This window comes from Pelodiscus sinensis, chromosome 3, assembly GCF_052426305.1.
Source record: "Pelodiscus sinensis isolate ZL-2025 chromosome 3, ASM5242630v1, whole genome shotgun sequence".
NCBI lineage: Eukaryota > Metazoa > Chordata > Testudines > Trionychidae > Pelodiscus > Pelodiscus sinensis.
The window spans coordinates 132,053,971-132,075,888 of NC_143054.1; the positions used below are offsets into that span (position 1 = coordinate 132,053,971).

At 38.4% G+C, this 21,918-nt stretch overlaps 1 protein-coding gene across 3 annotated transcripts in view; it reads left to right on the top strand.

The window, feature by feature from the left end:
- FMN2 (formin 2) overlaps nt 1-21,918 on the top strand; it is a 242,297-nt gene that overhangs the window by 143,671 nt on the left and 76,708 nt on the right. For 2 of the 3 annotated variants that reach the window (XM_075924820.2, XM_075924819.2), the window contains exons 10-14: nt 2,092-2,183; nt 2,350-2,479; nt 3,695-3,841; nt 7,475-7,534; nt 7,730-7,850. In XM_075924820.2, the coding sequence (XP_075780935.2) occupies nt 2,092-2,183; nt 2,350-2,479; nt 3,695-3,841; nt 7,475-7,534; nt 7,730-7,850 (550 nt within the window). Of the gene's footprint in view, nt 1-2,091; nt 2,184-2,349; nt 2,480-3,694; nt 3,842-7,474; nt 7,535-7,729; nt 7,851-8,223; nt 8,358-21,918 lie in introns of those variants that run through there. The other variant, XM_075924822.2, reaches the window with a different exon arrangement.

Consider the following 21,918-nt stretch of genomic DNA (forward strand, 5'->3'; position numbering starts at 1 on the left):
CTTGGCAGAGTCTGGTGAAATTCATCCAAGGGTTCTCAAGAAACTAGCTGAAACAAATTCAGAATAATTGGAAATTATCTTCAAGAACTCATGGAGGACAGGTATGGTTCCAGATGTCTGGAGAAAGAAAATAACGTATGTGACTTTTAAAAGGGGGACCAAAGAGGACCTAGTAAATTATAGACCAGTCAAGGCATCTTTAATATTTGGAAAGGTCCTAAAACAAATTATTGAACAATCGGTTTGTAGGCATTTGGAGGATAGTAGGGTGGTGAGGGATAGCCAGCATGGATTCCTCATTGGACTTGAAGCCTTCAACAGAATGAACACCGTCAGAGAAACCACCTCTAAGCTCAAGTGGATTCTGCTTTCTAAAATAAGGACTCCCAGAGTAGGGAAATCTCAAGTGCAGAGTATTGTACTGTAGCCCCTCAAGCCTGCATCCTGGAGATAAAAGCTGTCAAATTATTCTTGAGAAACCTTATTCCTCTTATCCAGCAGTAGTGGGGTACATTATGTACATTATCAGAAAGGTAGCTAAGAACCAAGCCTAATGCAGAAAAAAGATAGTGAATCTCTCTGCTCAGGCAGATAATATCTTCTCCATCAGAGCCCTTCATATTCAAAAGACAGACCACTGGGAAGCTGACTGTTAACAGATCCTGTCCCTGTGGGGAATAGTCACTGACACGCCAATTGATTGGGGAGCATTTGGAACATGTGTCATTGGACCTCACCAACTTCAAGTGGTCTGCAGAGAAATTCTACAGCAGATTTCTTTTAATATGCTGGACTAAATGATGGATCTCAGATAACTTTTCAGTCACCTGGTCATTGAGTAATATACTTTTTTGCTTTCACCTTCAGATCAGAAATTGATCTTAAAAAGTTAAAAGTCAGCCCAAATCTAATTCTTCCATGGTGACTGACAAAATTGTGGTACTATAAATCATCTGTTTAGAGTCCTAATGTTCTCCTTCCAAACTTGTTAATGCCGGAACCATTAAGATACTCAGGTGCTGCTGGCTTTTGGTTTTAGTCTTTCATGAGAGGCAAAGATGCTAATGGTTGCATGTGTTGAAGTGTTGTCTTCCCTTTCTATAATACTGTATGTTAAGATATGGGCACTTTTTCCTCCTTGAATATAGATAAATAATTTGGAGTTAAACTTACTACTTTCCCCTGTATGTTATACTTTTGTCAAGAGTTAAACACATATTTAAAATGGCCATGAAGATAAAGCCAAAAAGAGAAATTCTACCCAACTTATGCATCACTGTAGTTGGAAAATTAATTGTAGTGGCAATGAATATGGAAAGATTTGCAACCTATGAGATCTCTCCATCTTCACTTAACAAGGACTATTGCAAGAAAGACCACATGCCCTAACAGAGGGTCATCCAAGGAACTAATGTCAAGAAGAAAAATGAGATTTACATGTGATTGCAGTGGGTTATTTTTAAAGATAAAGTGAGATTCATTATACGCTAGGAAAAAACACCATAATTGTTTATTCGTGTTATATGTGTCTTGTATGATACTTTTAAATCAGCTCAGTGATTGTTTTATTATTCCATTCCTTTTCCAAAATCCTGAATAAAAGTTAAGTAACACTGAACAATATGGATCCCTTTGATTTAGTTAAAAATACAATGTATGTAGATATAGATCAAATTGCATTCAAATGCAACCCAACTGATTTTTGAATGAGAAATACCACTTAAAAGGGAAATACTTTGATCTTGGAAACTTTATAAACATCCAAAAGAAAAAAAAGTAGGGAGTGGAGGGCAGGAAGTAAAAGTATTGTCTCAATGCATAGTTGAATGAATAAATCTTTTGCAGATTACTAATAGTCAATAACATTATTTGGACGATTCAGAGATGTTCTGTTTTGAATCAAACATATTTACACTTAAAATCACTCCATGAATTAAGTAGTTTTACCATGAACAGATGCCCAAAGAAAAGTTTAAAAAAGTTATTTGTTACAATGGCATAAATATTTGTAAAGCTTAATTATCTAGCTTTTGAATAAACACTTTTTAATTTCTTTGTTTGCTTGGTTTTTTTTTTTTGTTTTTTTTTAAGAGAGCACAATCAGATGAACTGGAAAAAATAGAAAAGCATGGCAAGTCATCCAAAGAGAGGGAGAATGCCAAATCTTTGGACAAACCTGAACAGTAAGAACACTATCTTCAACAGAATACGATTCTTGGGAGACACGTATGCCACATATTTTAGGGAGACTTAATGTACTCTAATAACCTAACCAGAATTACAAAGAAGCAAATAGTGAAAAATCGTCACTAACAAAACTAAATCATTTTTCTTTAATCATTCCTCCAGGTTTCTTTATGAACTCTCACTAATCCCCAACTTTTCAGAACGGGTATTTTGTATCCTGTTCCAATCAACGTTTTCGGAAAGCATTTGTTCTATCCATCGCAAACTTGAATTGCTACAGAAACTGTGTGAGGTAGGTTCTGGTCCGTATAAAGGTAAAGCTAGATTTTCTGATGTTTAATCTTCCTTGTTCAGCTGTACTCATATTTCAAAAGTTTTCTTTTATTTACTTTAAGCTCTCATTAAATCTGAGGGATCGCAGTCCTGCAGAATGGAACATTTTATGATTGTGCTTCGAGATCAAAGCAAATTTTAAAATTGGCTTTCGCTGCTGAACTATAACATCACGAGTTTGCAGCCAATACACATCAGCCTCTAGGGAATAATGTAACTTCTGCTTTTGCCAAAGCAAAAACTTCCATCTTCATAGTTACTGTCTCATTTCTTTCCCTCTCCAAACGAATGCCATTTTAGATCATTTTGAGTGTATGCTTTGATTTTGAAAGTATTTCTTCAACACATCTGAAATATCTGATCTAAATGAGCTGTCTCCTTTATAAAAATAAGGAGTCACATACTTTAATTTAATATGCACATTTCTTAAACCTTCGTATTAAAGAGAAGAAATGCCAGTTCTTTCTTTTAGGATGCAACTTGGAAGTTTGCTGTAAAATTATTACTAAATCAGTAGCTTTGTTGAGGTAATGTGGAGTTAGTTTTTCATAATCTAATGATTTTAAGACATATTTGAACATGCTTAGGATAAATTTAATATTTATACAGTGGGCATTTAAAATAAACATTTCTTCTTTCTATTAGAAATATGTGTTCCTGAAGCCCCAGTCCTGCAAGATGTGCCATATGCTGCATATTTACTGCTTTTTGCAGAACTGATTGCAAGATCAGGGACCAAAGTAAATTTACCACTTGGGAATACTATGGTGTGCTAAGAAAGTACTGTAGCCACCTTCTGAATGGGTCAATCTGTTATAATACTTTATACTTATTTTGGAGAAAAACTGGAGTAACTTGAAACCTATACATATCCTTCTCTGCCCCCAATACATATTTTGAGAGTAACTGAATGTGCTGAAATTGGAGTGAATTTAATTTGCTATAAGTTGTGTCATTTTTTGTTGGAGTTTGTGTATCCCTGGTATAACTTTGTAGAATATCAGACTCATAACTTCCGGATAAAATGCAATATCAATCTACTACCTAAAACTTTTAGCTAATCTTTTAATTACTGATAGCCACACCTCATCAGATAAAGGAGGGACAAGTATTAAAAATTTCAACAGAGTTATTTATGTATATACAGTATAAATATATATATTCTTTCTTACAGATGTTGAAAAGTGGGGCGGGAGTTATGCAGGTTCTGGGTTTGGTTCTTGCATTTGGAAATTACATGAATGGTGGAAACAGGACACGTGGACAGGCAGATGGGTTTGGATTGGACATTCTTCCAAAGCTGAAAGATGTTAAGAGCAGTGTAAGTATATTGACTGTAGAAAAACGAGTGTTGCATTCTTTAAGAACAGAGTGCTGCTTTATGGTCCTTTTCTTAAGAAATGCATGACAGACCTTGTATAAAGTTAAAGACAGAAATATTTTTCACTGCATTTGAATTTGATTGCACTTACTGAGTGAATTTATCTGTAGAACTATTTGGAAATGACTCTGCCTTCTCTGTGGTTATTAACGTGACAAACAAATCAGTGTCTTAAATTAAAAATGGTCTTACTTCCTTACTTAGGGTATATCTGAATCTCTTTGTGCTCCCAATTTATGGTTTTTACTTCCAGTAAAGTTTTCTTTGGTATAATTATTTTTACTCTTTGTATGTGTTTTAGAAATGGAAACTGTTGTAAAACCCAATTCCAGAAAATACTAGTTTTGGGGGAGAAAAATAGTCATGGAAAATGGCTGAATATGTGTTGTTGTTACCATATAAAATACCTAATAGTGGGAGATTCATTATATGATTCTGCAAGGCATGTATCTAGCACAGAGAGAGTTGCTGGGCTGTGAAATAGTTTCAAAAAAAGAAATAGTAGTGATGGTAAGTATCCTATTGCTTAAAGCTGCCTAACAGAGCCACTCAACCAAGATGGTGAACAAAGCAAGGGCACTGTACACCCATGATTATCATACTATCTCCTGGAATGAGCTGATTAAATCAGAAACTCAGCTTTCAGTTAGTAAATTTCAAGCCTTCATGTTTGTGAAGAAAAGCTTGAAAATATGACCTGAGTATAACTGTTCTGCATAGGAATATCTACAGAGGGAACTGTTCCATGCATCTCAGTGGGTGTTAACTTTAAGAGTCACTGCTCCGTGAGCTGAAGAAGGAAAAGAATTCACTGAGCCCAAAGCTCACTCACCCAAGCAGAAGTGCCCTGTATACTGGATTAAGTAATGGGTTTGGTAGTGTTGGGTTTTTGTAGTGTTGTTATCTTTTCAGGGACAGGAAAAAGGACCCCTGCTTCTTCTCCCAAGCAGCCATTCTTGCAGGGAATAAGTGTGTCCTGTGCTGCTGTCCTTGTTATTTTGAGCAATAAGAGAAGGGCTTTTGTTACTACCAGTCCATTTTGCATGTGGAACCATGGCATTGTACTCCTAAAATGCCAGATGGCTTTAATCTCACCGTGTTCCTGTTCCAAGCCTAGGGGAACCTGTGCTTAACCCTGACTGTAACATCTGTTCTGAGCCCCAGGTGAATAAAGCATTTAAGCACATTCTGAAGTGCTTTGCTGAATCGGGTCCTTGATATGTAATTTATTTGTAGATTCATTGGCTAGTTCTTTCACAATAATTGCAAATACATTTAAAATGCATACACGTGCAGCTGCTTGGAGAAACTTGACTGAAAATGCAGTAAAGGGTGAACCTCCCTTCTCCAGCGCCCTTGGGACCAGAGTGGTCCCAAACAAGGTAATTTGCTGGACCATGGGAAGTCAGGCATCCGGGCTCTCCTGGGACTTCCTGGCAGCTGTCTCAGGAGAACCCAGAGAGCTGACCTTCTCTGGCCCACCTGCCTGGGTCTGCTGCCCCCAGCCCACTTGTGGGGCTCTGCTTCCTGTCTCCAACCCTATGCAGCCACTCCCGGGGTTTCTCAGCCTTGCATGTGAAGTGGCAGTGGCAGCTGCTCCTGGGGTTCCCCAGAAGTAGCAGGCCAGGAGCTGCTCCCAGGACTCTGTACCCCCAGATCATTGCCCCTGTGACGGGGACTCTCTGGTCTAGCAGTATTTATGGCCCTGCCAGACCACAGATGTTGCCTGCCCATGGAGTCCCAAATGAGAGAGGTTCAGCCTGTACTGTCTAAATCAAAATGTTTTGCAAACTTTGTATCTTTTTTATCAAAATTTCATTTCAGTGTTGAGAAGCACTCAGCAATGCCAACAATGAGTTCCAACAATGTCAAAGCACACGTTTTCTTTTTTAAATGATTGCTCATTTGATTTTTTAATAATTTTAAAAGTAAAAATCAAAACATTTTTGTCAAAACAAAATGTATTGAACCAAAATATGTTTTATTTTATTTTGGGGAGAGGGGAGAGTTATTTTGCAGATAATTTTGAAATCTTTGGGTTTCTTTCTGAGTGAATACAAAAGTAAATTTGGAAATCTTGAAATTTTCTGGGAAATGGAATTACCATTCTCCATATGAGGCTGTACATGTTCTTTGGGCATATAAACTACTGTATATAATCTGTAAACTAGGCTGTCTATTTTTGAACTTCAGACCATAACTGAACTTGAATAAACTTTCTGCTGCATGGCCAAAGAGGATTTGACAACACAGGTTGAAATTCACTTCTGGATATCTCCCTTAATTTCAGGAGAGTTTTACCCACTCAACTAGCAGTGAAACTGGCTTATAGAATGTGCTGCTCTGTTAGGGTTTGTCTACACAGCAAAGTTATTTCATAATAACGGTTGTTATTATGAAATAACTATGCAGGCGCCTACATAGCAGTTCCATCATTTTGAAATAATTTCAAAATAATGGACAGCTTATTCCAACTTTTATAAACCTCGTTCTATGAAGAATAATGCCTATTCCAAAACAGCTATTTTGAAATAAGGCATGTGGAGATGCTCCATTTCTGTTTTTTTTTGAAATAGCCCCTCACCAGGACCATTTTAAGTTATTCCTCCTGGGGCTGTAAATCAAAATAGCACGTCTACATTAGGAAAACCTGCCTCGGACTAATTTTGAGGCTTTCCTGCAGTGTAGACTTACTATTTCGAAATAAGCTATTTCAGAATAACTATTCCAGAATAGCTTATTCTGAAATAACTACAGTGTAGACATAGCCTTAATACCTGTTAGTCTGCATATGGCAGACATTAAGTTTTTCAGGCCTCACGGCTGAACTGAAGCTTCTTACCTTATTTTGGTGTACACTGAACCACACCCACAAAAAAGGGAGGGGGGGGTTGATACCTAGGAAATTGGTCTTTTAGGCAGTGGACAAGATCAAGAAATGGAAGTGAGTGAGTTTGTACATTTATATAGTACTACCAAAACTACTTCACTAGGAGCGTGTTTTAATAAAACCTGAGGATGGATTTTCCACATTTAGCTCACAGAGTAGTAATTCTAATTAGGTATTATTTATTCAGTAAAAGCACTTATATTAAAAGGATGAGTGACTGTGCATGTTTAATATGGACACAATCCAAAGGCAGTCTTGAGCACCATGTCTATTGAATGACAGACTCTACTCCTGCCTCATGTCATTTGGTGTTTAATCTATGCATTAAATTGTGTGAAATCCACAGATTATATCTCTTCACCTAAGCATTTTAAGGATTAGGCAGTATTGCATTTTTACATTTGAGACATCAACTCAGCAAACGAGTTAAGCATATGCTTTGCTTTAAGCACTTTATTTAGCCTGTTCCTATTCAGCATGTGTTTTGCTTTAACAGCATAATTCAGCATAGAATATTGACTTCCATTCTGATTTTCTTTGCTCTTACTTGGTTAAAGGAGCTTTAATTGTAGCTTTTTAAAATAGATCTAGATATATCTAAATCTATGATCTATACCTATTATACTTTAAATACAACTTAGCAATATAATTAAATTTAACATTATTTTGTTTTTTCTACACAGGATAATAGCAGGAGTCTTCTGTCATATATTGTCTCATATTATTTGCGTAACTTTGATGAGGTGAGTGAGTTATCTTTTGCCAATTTAAAAACTAAATAAAACATTGAAACTTTTATTTTGTTTGGTGTTTGTTCACAAGTAATGCTTGGGTCAGCTACTTGTTTTAATAAGAAAAATTTTAATAAATATTAATAATTTAAAATGTATACCTTTAAAAATAAACATAAATTAAATGCTTGTTTCTATTTTTGTCAGGATGCTGGAAAAGAGCAATGCATCTTTCCTCTTCCAGAGCCACAGGACCTCTTTCAAGCTTCACAAATGAAATTTGAAGACTTTCAAAAAGATCTTCGCAAACTAAGAAAAGATTTGCGAGGTACTGTAACTAGATCAGACTGCAGATATGTCAGTAACATATAGCTCTGTTTCACTTTTTGTATCATTTCTGGAAACTAGCTGATATGTAAAATATGCTATGACAGTAAGATCTTAACCGTTTTGTTTTGTATCCTTGATTTGATTAGCATTCTACTGGTTGATGATTTTATAGCAAGTGATCTCCATATTACAGTTTAATAAAAAATATCACCAGTTAAGAATTAAATATGTATTGACTGTAGAAAATCTGGATTAACACTTTCTTGGGCAAACTAATTTCATCACTTATTTCACCATAAGAAGAATAGGATAGGATCTCATACAACTGCATGAAGAAATTAATCTTTTTAAAAATTTTATTTTGCTTTTAGATTCTTACACATTCTTCTGATAAGAAAATATATTTCTGAATACAGTCTACAAGAGGGAAACTAAAGATGTACTTTACATTTGAAAATAGCTGGTTAAAGTAATCTGGCTACAGTAAAAATACAACATAATGCAGTATTTTTTTCCTTTTAGTTAAATAATTTTTAAGTGATTGGAAATAAATCCTTTTAAATAAATTCTATTTTAAAAAAATAGTTTTAAATCTGGTATCCTTGCTAGACTTTACAGAAAAACATATATAATTTATCTATTTTGTAATGCTATGAACACATTTTTGTTCATGAATGTCAGGGGTACTGGCTTGAAATTACTACTAATATTCACAGGAGCTGAGAAAAAAATCCCCAAGTGGTTCTGCCAGTTCAATTAATTCATGACCTTCATATTGCTTGCTAAAATGTGTTCCTGAACCTCTTTGAAGCCAAGTCTGCCAGTTGTGCAGAATTGTGGTTGGCTACGTGATGGTTTATAGGGACAAAATGAAATTGTGGGCAACTAGAATATAGGGAGAGCTAGAATTTGAAGCCAAGTCTCAAGAGAGGAAGAGATGGTGCACTAAACTAATTAGCCACTACAATAAACATATTTTGTTACCTAAATAAGTTGTCCGTGCACAAGGTATCTTTTAAACTGTCCTTTTCAGGATTTTAAAATAATTGCATGCACTGTAGTTATTCAGACATATCTCTGAGTGTTGCTGAGGGGTAAAGATGAAGTAGCATAAGGTAGCTGCCCACAGGTAATCTGGAGACAATCATTGCCCCAAGCTCAGCCATGTGAGAGAGTTCATGCAGTACCTTTACTGTGTTCAAATAATTTTCAGAAGGATACTATCTAATCTTGATACTCAAGAATGAAGGCATAGAGACCATGATTCAGAAAGGTGTTTGAAGTTAGGCACACAATTAAATACTTCCATGAGATAATCCCTCATATTTCACCGTGAGAATTTTTCACAAGCTCTGTTCTTTGCATTGAAAGGACCTGAAATATCTTTACATTATGGTTGAAATTCTCACCTTGTGTGGGGCAATTAAACAGGTGTTATATAAGTATAAAAATATATTTTCTCCTCAACCTAAGGCAGGTCTGCAACCTGGTCCCTTAAGGACCATTGCTTCAGCCCTAAACTGGAATACTGACTACTCCATTTGTTAGTGCTACTGACTCCATGTTTAAAAAAAAAAAGCTTATAAAGCAATGAGTGGTCTTGTAGCACCTTAGGGTACTTCTAGACTGCAAGCTTCTTTCGAAAAAAGCTTTTTTGAAAGAGTGTCCACACCTCAAAACCAGATCAAAAAAGCAATCTGCTTTTTGGAAAGAGAGCATCCAGACTGCATGGACACTCTCTTGAAAGAAAGCCTTGATTGCTATTCACAGAATGGCCATCAGGGCACCTGTACTTTTTTTGATTGCCTCCTCTTTTAAAAAATGTCCCTGTTCTGTGTCCACACACACCTTTTTTTTTTTTTTTGAAAGAACTATTTCGAAAAAGGCATTCTTCCACTTAATTTGAGGTTTACCAATGTTGAAAAATCCCCTGCATTCTTTCGATTTAATTTCGCGATTGCAGTGTGGATGCAGGTGAAGTTTTTGAAAAGAAGGCAGGGTTTTTTTTAAATGCAGTCTAGACATACCCTTAGGGTGTGTCTAAACTACATGGCTCCATCAATGGAGCCATGTAGATTAGGCTGATTGGCAGAGGGAAATGAAGCCACGATTTAAATAATCGCGGCTTCATTTAAATTTAAATGGCTGCTGCGCTCTGCCGACCAGCTGATGATCAGCTGTTCGTTGGCAGATCGGGGCAGTCTGGATGCGCCGCTGTCGACAAGGAAGCATACCTGCGCCAGTCGACAAAGGCTTCCTTGTCGACAGCGGCACATTCAGACTGCCCCGATCTGCCGACAAACAGCTGATCATCAGCTGGTTGGCAGAGCGCGGCAGCCATTTAAATTTAAATGAAGCCGCGATTATTTAAATCACGGCTTCATTTCCCTCTGCCAATCAGCCTAATCCATTGACGGAGCCATGTAGTTTAGACACACTCTTAGAGACTAACCAAAAAATGTACATAGTGTCATGAGCTTTGGTGGGCACAACACACTTCTTCAGATGACATATATGGAGCAAGAGGCACAGAGTCCGTGTAAGGACATCTTCCATGAATCCGTGTAAGTACCTGTACATAAATCCATATAAGTACATCTTCCATGATCGCTCCTGCACATTCTCTTAGCAACAGACAATTTGAGACCAGTGTAGGAGCTCTTCCAGGTCCCATATACAGGATTTATCTCAAAGCCAATCCACAGTCTTTAACAGCTTTACTACAGGTCTTGAATGGTGCAAAATGCCTAATGCTGGCCCTTCACACCATGGGAATATATCAGCCCAAGTGAAAAAGCTAGTATTAACACAACATTAAACTTACAAATTCAGGCATTCAAAAGTTACAAAAATTACAATGGTTAAAGTTGCTCCTGCAATGTTAAGTTTGCTACCTTGCACGCTTTATATATTATATGGAATAAAGTAGTGAATTTAAGGTTTACAAAGGGGGCAAAGTTAAGCATGCACTAATGTTATTTTTAGAATGTAATACAACATTTATCTGAAAGAGAATTGACAATTAATTTGGAGGTAATTGGCTTCCGTTGCTTTTCTTAGAACTATTTATTTATCTTGTGCTTTATTCGAGGATTGTGGATTTTGCAATAGACCTTATAAATTCCTTAAGCTAGCAAGTGCCTACCCTAAATAGTTGAATGCTGAAGGGTTAAAACCTGTGAGGTGCAGGCCATGTCCAGACTCAGTGCTAAGCATGCTTCTCTTCATTTGTTATCAGTGATAGCTCACAAAACTCATCTTCAATTCCTTTTAGTATTAGATGCTTAACTAGATGCATGAACATACTTTATTTTTGTTTGTGTAAGGTTAGAGACTCTCAGTGAAATTGTGACCCCATTGTAGTCAATGGCAAATGTCCTAACTATTTCAATAGGGCCAAAATTTCACCTGTCATTGATTTTTTTTTTAAACTGCAATTCAGGCACTTTCAATCTCTCAGGGTATGTCTACACTACAGCACTAATTCGAACTAACTTAATTCGAATTAGTTAATTCGAACTAAGCTAATTCGAACTAGTGCATCTAGACCTAAAAACTAGTTCGAATTAGCATTTTGCTAATTCGAACTAGCATGTCCACATTGAGTGGACCCTGAACCAAGGTTAAGGATGGCCAGAAGCAGTGCCAGCAGGGCATCAGATTAGGACTTAGAGCATGGAGCTGCTGTCTCAGGCTAGCCGAGGGCTGTGCTTAAAGGGACCCGACCCCCATCCCGGACAGACAGTTCTCAGGGGTTCCCCACTTGCTTGTCTACCTCGATGAGGGACAGCAAAGCAGTCGTGGCTTGGAGTGCCCTGAATGCCCACACTCGGCATATCACAGCACTCGGCCATCAGCCCGGCTGCACTTGCCGCAGGCTGCCATCCGGGGGGGGGGAGGTGTCAATCGGGGGGCTGCAGGAGAGCTTCCACCCCGAGCAGCCCACAGAGCCACCCCAGTCCTCCCTATGGGGGGCTCGTACCCCATTCCTCCCTCACCTCCTTCCACTTACCCTTCCCTAGCCCCCCTTCCTGATGTACAAAATAAATGACATGTGTGTTCAAAAATAGAAACTCTCTTTATTGAACAAAACTCAGGGAGACTGGGAAAAGGAGGTGGGACAGGGGAAGAGAGAGGGTGGGAGAGGGGAGGAGGAAACTGGGAGGTGGGAGTTGGAAGGGGGAAGCCAGGGGAAGAAGGAGGAGGGGAAGTATAAAACTGTGGTACGCCATATCTTCAGTACTGTGTACGGATGTGATCTCCTCACCCCAGAAAAGATATTTTCGCCTTGGAAAAGGTTCCAAAAAGGGCAACTAAAATGATCAGGGGTTTGGAACAGGTCCCATATGAAGAGAGGCTAAAGAGACTGAGACTTTTCAGCTTAGAAAAGAAGAGACTGAGGGGGGATATGATAGAGGTCTATAAAAGCATGAGTGGTGTGGAGAGGGTGCATAAAGAAAAGTTCTTCATTAGTTCCCATAGAAGGACTAGAGGACACCAAATGAAATTAATGGGTAGCAGGCTTCAAACTAAGAACAGAAATTTCTTCTTCACAAAGCAAATAGTCAACCCGTGGAACTCCTTGCTGCAGGAGGCTGTGAAGGCACTATAACAGAGTTTAAAGAGAAGTTAGATAAATTCATGGAGATTGGGTCCATGGAGTGGTATTAGCCAGGGGGTAGAAATGGTGTCCCTGGCCTCTGTTTGTGGAAGGCTGGAGATGGATGGCACGAGACAAATGGCTTGGTCATTGTCTTCAGTCTATCCCCTCCAGGGTACCTAGTGTTGGCCGCTGTCGGCAGACAGGCTACTGGGCTAGATGGACCTTTGGTGTGACCCAGTACGGCCATTCTTATGTTTTTATGTTCTAAGCTCAGGGTCGGGGTCTCACTTGACCACCTTGATTTTCATGCAAACCAGCTCCTGGGTGGCCAGGCTGGCAGCTATTCTGCCCTAGACGGCCACTTTCCTGTGCCTAGTGCGGAGGTCGTGGACGTTGGAGGCTTCCCCCCAAACCTCGATGAGATCCATGATGTCCGCAATAGACCAGGCAGGTGCCCGCCTCTTGCGGCCCCGGGCAGGTTCCTGGGAGCTGCCAGCCTGGTCCCGGGAAGAGGCGGAGGACTGGGTGGCAGCGGGTGGCTGGCTCGTGCCTTGCCAGGTGCAGAGTCTGCTGGCTGGGTGCTGGCAGGCTTGCACTTGGCACGGGCACCGTAGCCAGACCGTGCCCCTTTAAGGGCTCCGGGGCCAGGAGGGGGGCAGACGAGTTTCCCTGGTGGTGCCCAGAGTGGCCACCAGGGCAAGCTAGGGAGGGCTAGCCTCCCACTAGTTCAAATTAAGTGGCCACACAGCCCTTAATTCGAATTACTTAATTCGAACTAGGCGTTAGTCCTCGTAGAATGAGGTTTACCTAGTTCAAATTAAGCGCTCCGCTAGTTCGAATTAAGTTCGAACTGGCGGTTTTCCTTTGTAGCGCCTATGAAAGTTAATTCGAACTAACAGCTGTTTGTTCAAATTAACTTTGTAGTGTAGGCATACCCTCATAACTTTGGTACGACAAAGACAGTGTTTTCAGTTCGAGCGAAGGCCCCAGTCCATCATCACTGTGTACATAGCAGTTTAAAAAAATACTGTGTGCCTCTTCAAAAAGCATGTTTTTAGGCGGGGGGGGGGGAGGGTGGTTGTTTTTTTTTTTTTTTTTTTTGCAATGGGCAAAGTGGGATTGTTTCCTGCCCTCCTAAAATTTAAAAAAAAATCACTGATTTTGTTGCTGCCTTCAAAAAATTACCTGTTGATTATAGACCAGTCAAGAAAAACTTCAGCCCAATAGGTCTGTTTCAGACTGAAATTGCAATTAAGGCTTATAGTGGAAACTTTTGTAGGTATAAGTCTAGCAGCTGATTCCAGAAATTACTATATTTTCCCATCTAAATAGGTAAAGTATCAGAGGAGTAGCCGTGTTAGTCTGAATCTGCAAAAGCAGCGAGGAGTCCTGTGGCACCTTATAGACTAACAGAAGTGTTGGAGCATAAGCTTTCATGGGCAACGACCCACTTCGTCAGATGCATGCATCTGATAAAGTGGGTCTTTCCCCACAAAAGCTAATGCTCCAACACTTCTGTTAGTCTATAAGGTGCCACAGGACTCCTCGCTGCTTTTCCTAAATAGGTAAGTAACACACATGGAGATATGCTGATTTAAAACATCTTTGATTTTTTTCAAAGGAGTTCTGTATAATGGTAATTCACAATGAAAAGCTTTGATACTTATTGTATTAAAGTGGTAAGTTTGTCGATTTGTTTCAAGGGAAAAATCCCTTGTGATTTCTATATCTTTATTTTTTTCCCCATTATGACTGCTCAAGCTTTTGTCCAGTTGTAAGGTTTATGAACTGTATACCTTGAACTTTGTAAACATTAGAGAAGACAGTTTCTTCTAAGAGTTTAATTAGTCACAAGTAAGTTGGCTGCTTGCTGCTGCCTTGTTTGTAACAGATTTCAGTTACAATTTTTTTTTAAAATGAGGAACTAAAAGATATACACAAATTGCCCTGGAAACCATGTTATTAAACTCACAAGCTGTCTATTTTTCCTGTTTTTGCTTAAAAAGAGTATATGGTTGAGATTAATGTCTTTTATAGTAGACATTTTAATAAATAGAAGACTGAAGAACAGCTCGATGTTTTATTAATATACCTACTGAGTTTGGCTCCATCAATTGCCCACAGATTTCTCAGCTCTCCAGGATTCTCAATTTAGCCTTTTTGAGTTCAGTGACATATAGTTTGTTAAGCAACCTGATCTGCGTTTGATCTCTCCTGGCTGTCAGCAGCCCTCCTTCATGCAGTCATGCCAAGTGATGACTTCTGTTCTTATGTCATTCCATGGGAGAAATCTTAGCACTTGCCACATGACTTAAATCAACTGACCATGTAAAGAGAGTCAGGCAGCTTAGGGTCACAGAAACAATGGAAACAGATTTTTGATACAAAGGTTTCTGCATTGTGCATATCAACTATTTTGGATTAGCAAAGTAATTTTTTAAAAAAAGTGGTTTTGTTTCCTTTACATGGATTTTGAAACCTACCTTTTAGGTCAATCAAAGACTTTCACCTGAAGTAGAAAGGGGCTGGGTCTCCATTGATACCTGGCACCTGAGGTGCAATACCCATCAGAAACTATGCCAAATTCTAACCATTGAAGTGTTAGCAGTTGGGGAAGAGACAGAGGAGGAAAAGAATGTAGAAAATTGGCTGTGGATTCAGGGTTGGGAAAGAGGTGGAACACTAAAAAGGCAATAAGAAATACCATGTGTCTAAAGCACTTCTCATGGTGCATTTAAGCCATCTGGAAATGGCTCTTTGAATATATTGTCATGAAGTGCTACAAGAGAAAATTAGCCCACTAGCATAAATTCATGTAAATTTAGTGCTTGTAATATATTGTGCAATTGCCACTAAAGTTCCAGTGAAATAGAATTAAAAACACAAGGTTAGATTTATTTTCTGCCTAAGTAGTAAAAATTTAAAAAAAAAGTATTTTATGAACAGACTGATTTAAAATCTTGATTCTGCCAATGCTTGTTTGTGTTCATGTGGTAGTACTATTATCAAGTTCAGTTGACAACTACTGATGGTACATATTAACAAGGTAAGTGTGGTGACTCAAATAATATGCTTTTTATTGCTATTTTGTTTGTACTATGAGTATGTATAATTCACTGAATCTTCCTGCATTTGCAGGGGGATAGACTAGATTACTGAATCAGTCTCTCCTGTTTCTGAATTGTGTGACTGAAAAAATGTTTACATGAATATTTAGCATGTGTGGAGAATGTTGTATTTTCAAAGTACCTTCCAAACAAGCTTCAGCAGTCACCCAGAGAGGTATACAGATATTCCCAATTTGCCACATCTACCTTTTTCTTCTGCTTTTACCTGAAACTATAAGCCTCTGCTCCTGTCTGACCTATAGAGAGCCCAATTCACAATTTGCAAAGCAAGTGTCATTCACAAGTGGTCATGAGTTAGGTCAAAGGGGCAGTAATATCATGGACTCACATGTTAAGGTCCAAAAGTACATCATCCCCATCTGTACTGGGATGCCATCCTCATTCTCAGTTCATGTCTACCTTCAGCAGTCCTCCCAAGAATTCACACATGGTGCTTGGCATCAGATTAGTGTTAATCAAGGGAAGAGCCACTGGGCTGGCTCAACGATTTGCTACCCCTTTTCCCCACCAGGCTTGAATGTGCAGCGATGCTAGTTATTCTGAGCTTTTGGTGAAAGGGAATAAAGTAAGATACAAGAGAATTTCCTCAACTCTAAGGCTGTGTCCAGACTCAGGGTTTTTTTGGGGAAAAGTAGCCTTTTTCCGAAAAAACTTCACCTGCATCTAGACTGCAGCCGCGTTCTTTCGAAATTAAATCGAAAGGACGCGGCTTTTCTTTCGACGGCGGTAAACCTCATTTCACAAGGAAGAACGCCTTCTTTCGAAAGTGCTCTTTCGAAAGAAGGCGTTCTTGAATGTAAATAGGGCTTCTTCGAAAGAGAGCATCCAGACTCACTGGGTGCTTTCTTTCGAAAAAGTGGCTTGCTTTTTCAAAAGTTCCGCGTGCAGTCTAGACGCTCTCTTTCGAAAGAGCCTCTTTCGAAAGAGGCTTGCAGTCTAGACATAGCCTAAGAGATTTGAATTCATACCCCTCTAATAGGTCTGCTTTAAATGTATTTTGTAGCACCATCTCCTCATTTTGGTTAATAAATTAATCAATGTGCCATTGTTTTAATCTCAATATTTAAGCTTTGCAGTCACATAAATTTGCTACAAATATAAAGACTTTAAAATCATAAAATATTTCTACAGCTTTTTATTTATATGGGGCAGTGTGAGGAGATACAGAGTCCTATGTGACATTAACATGCTCATTTCCAGAAAAGATGCTTTGTGCCTTTTATTAGCAAATGACAAATGTGTCAAGAAAAATATTAGTTAAAATATACCAATACATCTGTGTTTCAGGCAGTCACTCAGTTCCAGTCTGTTGGAAGCATATAGAGCCTGCTTTAAAAAAATATGACTTTTGCTTACAAATCATCAACTCTGCAGCCAAATACTCCTTGTGCAGCCATCACTTGAAGGGGTTAATTACTGAAACTGTGCAGCATGCAGACTCCTAAACCTAAACCAGATGTAAACTAAAACCAGGCTTTCAGTCAATCTGTGAGTCATGTTTTAATGTCCTTAAAACTCCAAACAAGAAGCTGTCTATGAAAGCCCTTGAAGCCTCAACAGTTCTTCGTGTAAGTCTTAGCAATACCAAAAAAATAAATAAAAGAAAACTGAGAGCTTGTTCCATTTGTGGCAGAGTATGTCCTTCAAATTATGTCGGTTTCATTCCCTGTCACTGAATTCCTTTCCTTAAAATTACTGATTGTAGTTGCAAATGTCACATGAAAACATCAGAAGTCTTGCGAAAACAGTGGTTACATCCTGTCACTTGTGTTGTACTTCTCCAGAGTGTCACTTAACCAGAAAGAACACATGCTCATCAAATATTTATTTACTGAAACATTTCTTTCTATTTTTCTTCAGACTGCGTAAGTGGCCCCAATCAACATGGTTTCTTGGATTGTGTTAAATTTTACTGTGTTGATCTTATGGCAAAGTAAATTGATCATGTTAATTAAAGTCAGGACAGATGAGCATGGTCAGGTAAAAGGAGAGTCACACAAACCTTGAACAAAATGTCTGCTGCGGTTGAAAAATATCAGTTAGACTTTTGTATTAAAGGTTTTGTTCATGGAAGTACCAGGTGAGAGAGAAGCCATGCTTTTGGTATTAGACACAGTTGGAACCAGCAAGCTTTAGAAATAGTAACAGATCTTGTTCTTATCAGATTTTCAGCCCAATTTTCAGACCAGCAAGATTTGGATTAATCTAGAAAACAGATACCTGGCTATTTTTTGTTTGTCCATCACTTTTTTACAGTGTTCTCATCTCACTTACACTATATTGTGCAGGAGAAAAATAATACATACTATATAATGTAGACTGATTATTCAGAGAGATGTAGATATAAATCAGAGAACAATGTAGATGTGTGAAGCATGCTTCAGGACATATGCCAAATATTAATTGTCAGAAAATTCGCCCCCCTTTCCCAGGAGAAAACTACCTCATTAATCCAATAGGAGGTTTGTACATCTGAAACATACAGTGCTGGTCATTGTTGGAGAGGAGATACCATATTATATGAACCATTAATCTTATCCAGTATGGCATTTCATATGTCTATATGTTAATGATAAGGTATATTTTTAACTTAAGATTTTCAACTTCTTAGAAGAAAGTACCAGGGCAATACAATGCTAATAAGTAGTGTAGACTACAGGGTTTCAAAATCTATTGTTTTACAATGCTGTATACAATAGAGTTTTGTTTGGAAAACAGAAGATGGAAAGCCCAGCTTGACAGCTAAGAAGGTAGTTCAGTTTAAAACTCCATTAGGGCCTTGGCTTCTTTTGAGATGCCCAGCAAAATTGTCTGCTGTGGTGATTGCTTCTGCAGATTTGTGATTGTGATGAATATCCCTGTCCACTTTGCTTATCCCCACAAATAATTTTTGCTGTGTCAGAGAAATCCCATATGTTTGTTGCTTCCTCTCTTCAATCCAGGCACTTGCTTTCACATTTAGGGACTTCCAAAATTATGCAAGTAACCAGGAAACCCCAGAGTGGCGGTTAACTTGTGGTGAGCATAGCATAGAGGAAAACAGACATAAACTCTTTTTGAAAAGGAGCAGAGATGAGACCAGTTACTTAAGATGGTAGATTAGTACAGTTTGGATCAGAAGCCTGGTGCTATAAGTTTTGTTTCATATTCAAACTTTTGGATACTTACTTCAGTTGATCCCCCTTGATCTTTACCAACTCATAGATCCAGTCTACAGGTATTGTTAATATTTAGCTATGTTCTGTCATTGAGAGAAATGTCTTTCAACATTATCAAGGTGTAGGTCAAATCAAATAGATTTTACAAAGAATGTAACAGACTTTGCAGGCATTCTTGTATCACTCTACACAATTTTATCTACTATTACTTTTAAGAATTTAGCACAGGCACATTCAAGAAGGCATAGATAGGCAATGTCTCATTCATTCAGTAGGAAATATGGGGAGGCAAGACTTTTGCGCTCCTGTTGTCTTTGCTTTCCACAGTCGTGCTGTCGAATAACCACAACTCAGCAGGATAGAGGTTTTTAGACTCCAGTGAAACATTATAGAACATGACACATGAGTCCTACATCCAGTAATTCTGTTTAGATAGATTATGAACCTAAATGGTTGCTTGTTGATCATATTACTCCTGTTCTATAAAAAAAAATGAATCATTGGTTAATTTTAGACACTGACACATTTTAGATCGGTAGGTGATGATACTGCCTCTAGTCAAGCAGTGGTATCAGCATGACTCCCGCCGTTTTGAAAGGCTGTGATGTTGCATTTGAGGCCTTTATTTTCAGCTCCTGTATAACTAATCAGACTAAGTAAGTTGTTTTTTTCTTCCTTGTTAATATTTTTCCATTGCCTTTGAAGGATCTGCGCATAGTTGGCAATTTTTTCCAGGAATGGAGGGAATGCTTATCCAAAGTTAAATAATTTGCTGCAGCCATCACCCATTATAGAACTCAGTTTGAACCAGTCTCCTCCTTTTGTGGTTCTGTTGCATTTGATTAAGGCGACTGTAATCTAAAACTTGATACAAGGCGGTTCTGCTCCAGAATCAGTATGAGTACTGGTCATTTGGGTTAAGGCACATTGTCAGCAGAAGTACTACTTACATGCTGAATAGTAATAAGTCTCAAGTCCCCCTTTGTATCTGCTCCCTTGGGGTACTTCTACACTGCATGCTTATTTTGAAATAAGCTATTCTGGAATAGTTATTCCAAAAGAGCTTATTTCAAAAGAGCTCATCTACACTGCAGAGAAGCCTCAAAATTAGTCTGAGGCAGGCTTCTCTAATGTAGACGTGCTATCTCGATTTAGAGCTGCAAGAGGCACTGGGGAGGAATAACTTAGAATGACCCTGGTGAGGGACTATTTCAAAATAGCAGCAGTGGAGCATCTATACACGCCTTATTTCAAAATAGCTATTTCGGAATAGGTGTTAGTCCTCGTAGAGTGATTACAGATTTCGGAATAAGCCATCCGTTATTTCAAAATTATTTCAAAATAATGGAATTGATGTGTAGATGCTCACATTGTTATTTCAAAATAATGCTAATTATCTCGAAATAAAGGTGCAGAGTAGATGCACCCTTCGTCACAAGTGCACAGGTTTAAAAAACAACAAAAGGTTATTGGTAGATATAGGGCATGTGGAAATAGACTTCAGCACTATATTCTTAATGCCAAGATTAAAATCTTAATGTTCCTGAAGTTTATCAACTGTGGGAGTACCCAGAATCTCATTGACTCTTGAGACTTGCAGTCCAGTTTTCCCACCCAAGAGGGATCTGTTGCTTTACTGAATCAAACCTGAACTCTGAATCGTCTTAGGTTCACTAGCATCAAAGTTTAGTCCTTTCACATAAAGAAACAACAGATTTTTATTTCTTTTTAAGATTCATGAGTCATAGAAGACTGTGTAGGACACTGAATAGTTCTGTGAAGGAAGATTAAACGTTTCATCCTGACAATATTACATCTGTTTTATTTCCAAAACAAAGTGAATATGAAAAATAGTGTATCTGTGCATTTTCTTTAAGATTTCCAAGAGTGATTTCTGTAGGCTATTATCAGAGGTGTAGAATGTGATCTTTGGAAAGAAGGGGGCACTTATCCTTAAAGGAACCACACTTTTCTTAAATTGACTGAGCTATCAGGAGGTCATCCTGAGTTGTAGCTGGTGAATTAAAAGAAGAACATGTTTGATTATGTTAAAATGTTTATAATAAGTAGTCCATAGCCTGGCAAAAGGGACTGAACTCATATTCAATATACCTAGTCTCTTTTGGTAATTTGTGGCAGAGTGCAAAATTTTTCAGCTGGTCATCATGAATTTCTGGATTGGCTCCCTTTGAAAAAAAAATCTTCCTTGCTCTATGGTGCTATTTGGGATCAATTCTTTTATGATTAATTATGTTTTGCAGTTATTAGTTTCTCTACCTAAGAATCCCCCCTCAGTTTTCTTGAATTTAAATTAGGTAAGGGTGTTTATTTTCACTTTCTTCCCATAGTCTTCTGCAGTGTTAGGATATGTTTGCACTAGCCCCCTAGTTCGAACTAGGGAGGCTAATGAGGGCGACCGAAACTGCAAATGAAGCACGGGATTTAAATATATCGCACTTCATTAGCATATTCCTGGGCAGTCGCCATTTTGGAAATTGACTAGCCCAGAATAACTGCCCAGTGAAACAGGGGTTCGAAGTAAAGCCTTAACTCGAATTAGCTGTTATTCCTCCTGGAATGAGATTTAACAGCTAAGTTGAATTAAGGGCTTTACTTCGAACTCCCGTTTCACTGCCGCGTGTAGATGCGGGCAGTTATTCCGGGCTAGTCAATTTCCAAAATGGCGACCGCCCAGGAACATGCTAATGAAGTGCGAGATATTTAAATCCCGTGCTTCATTTGCAGTTTGTCGCCCTCATTAGTCTCCCTAGTTCGAACTAGGGGACTAGTGTAGACATACCCTTAGACAGCATTGTTCATCACCTGTTAGAACCACCTCTGGAATGGATTACTTTGGAGTACTTTGTGAAGTACTTTGAGGTACTTTGGAGGTGAACAGTGTTCTATTAAATATATGAGACCATTTTCAAAAAAACTTTGTGAAGTAAAACTGTGTTCTTTTCTTGAGGTGCAAAGTTTACATTCTTACCTGAAAGATGCAGAAAAAGTGGTAATTGATGAAGAGAATGATGTATTGCAGCATTTTCATTAGCTATGGAATGAAGGCCTGCTTGATTTTTTTAACTGATTAGGGATCCTGTTGTTTTTCTGAGTCTGTTCACATTTCTTATACCTTCTATTATATTTTAAAAGAAATAATGGAATCAGAATATTTGC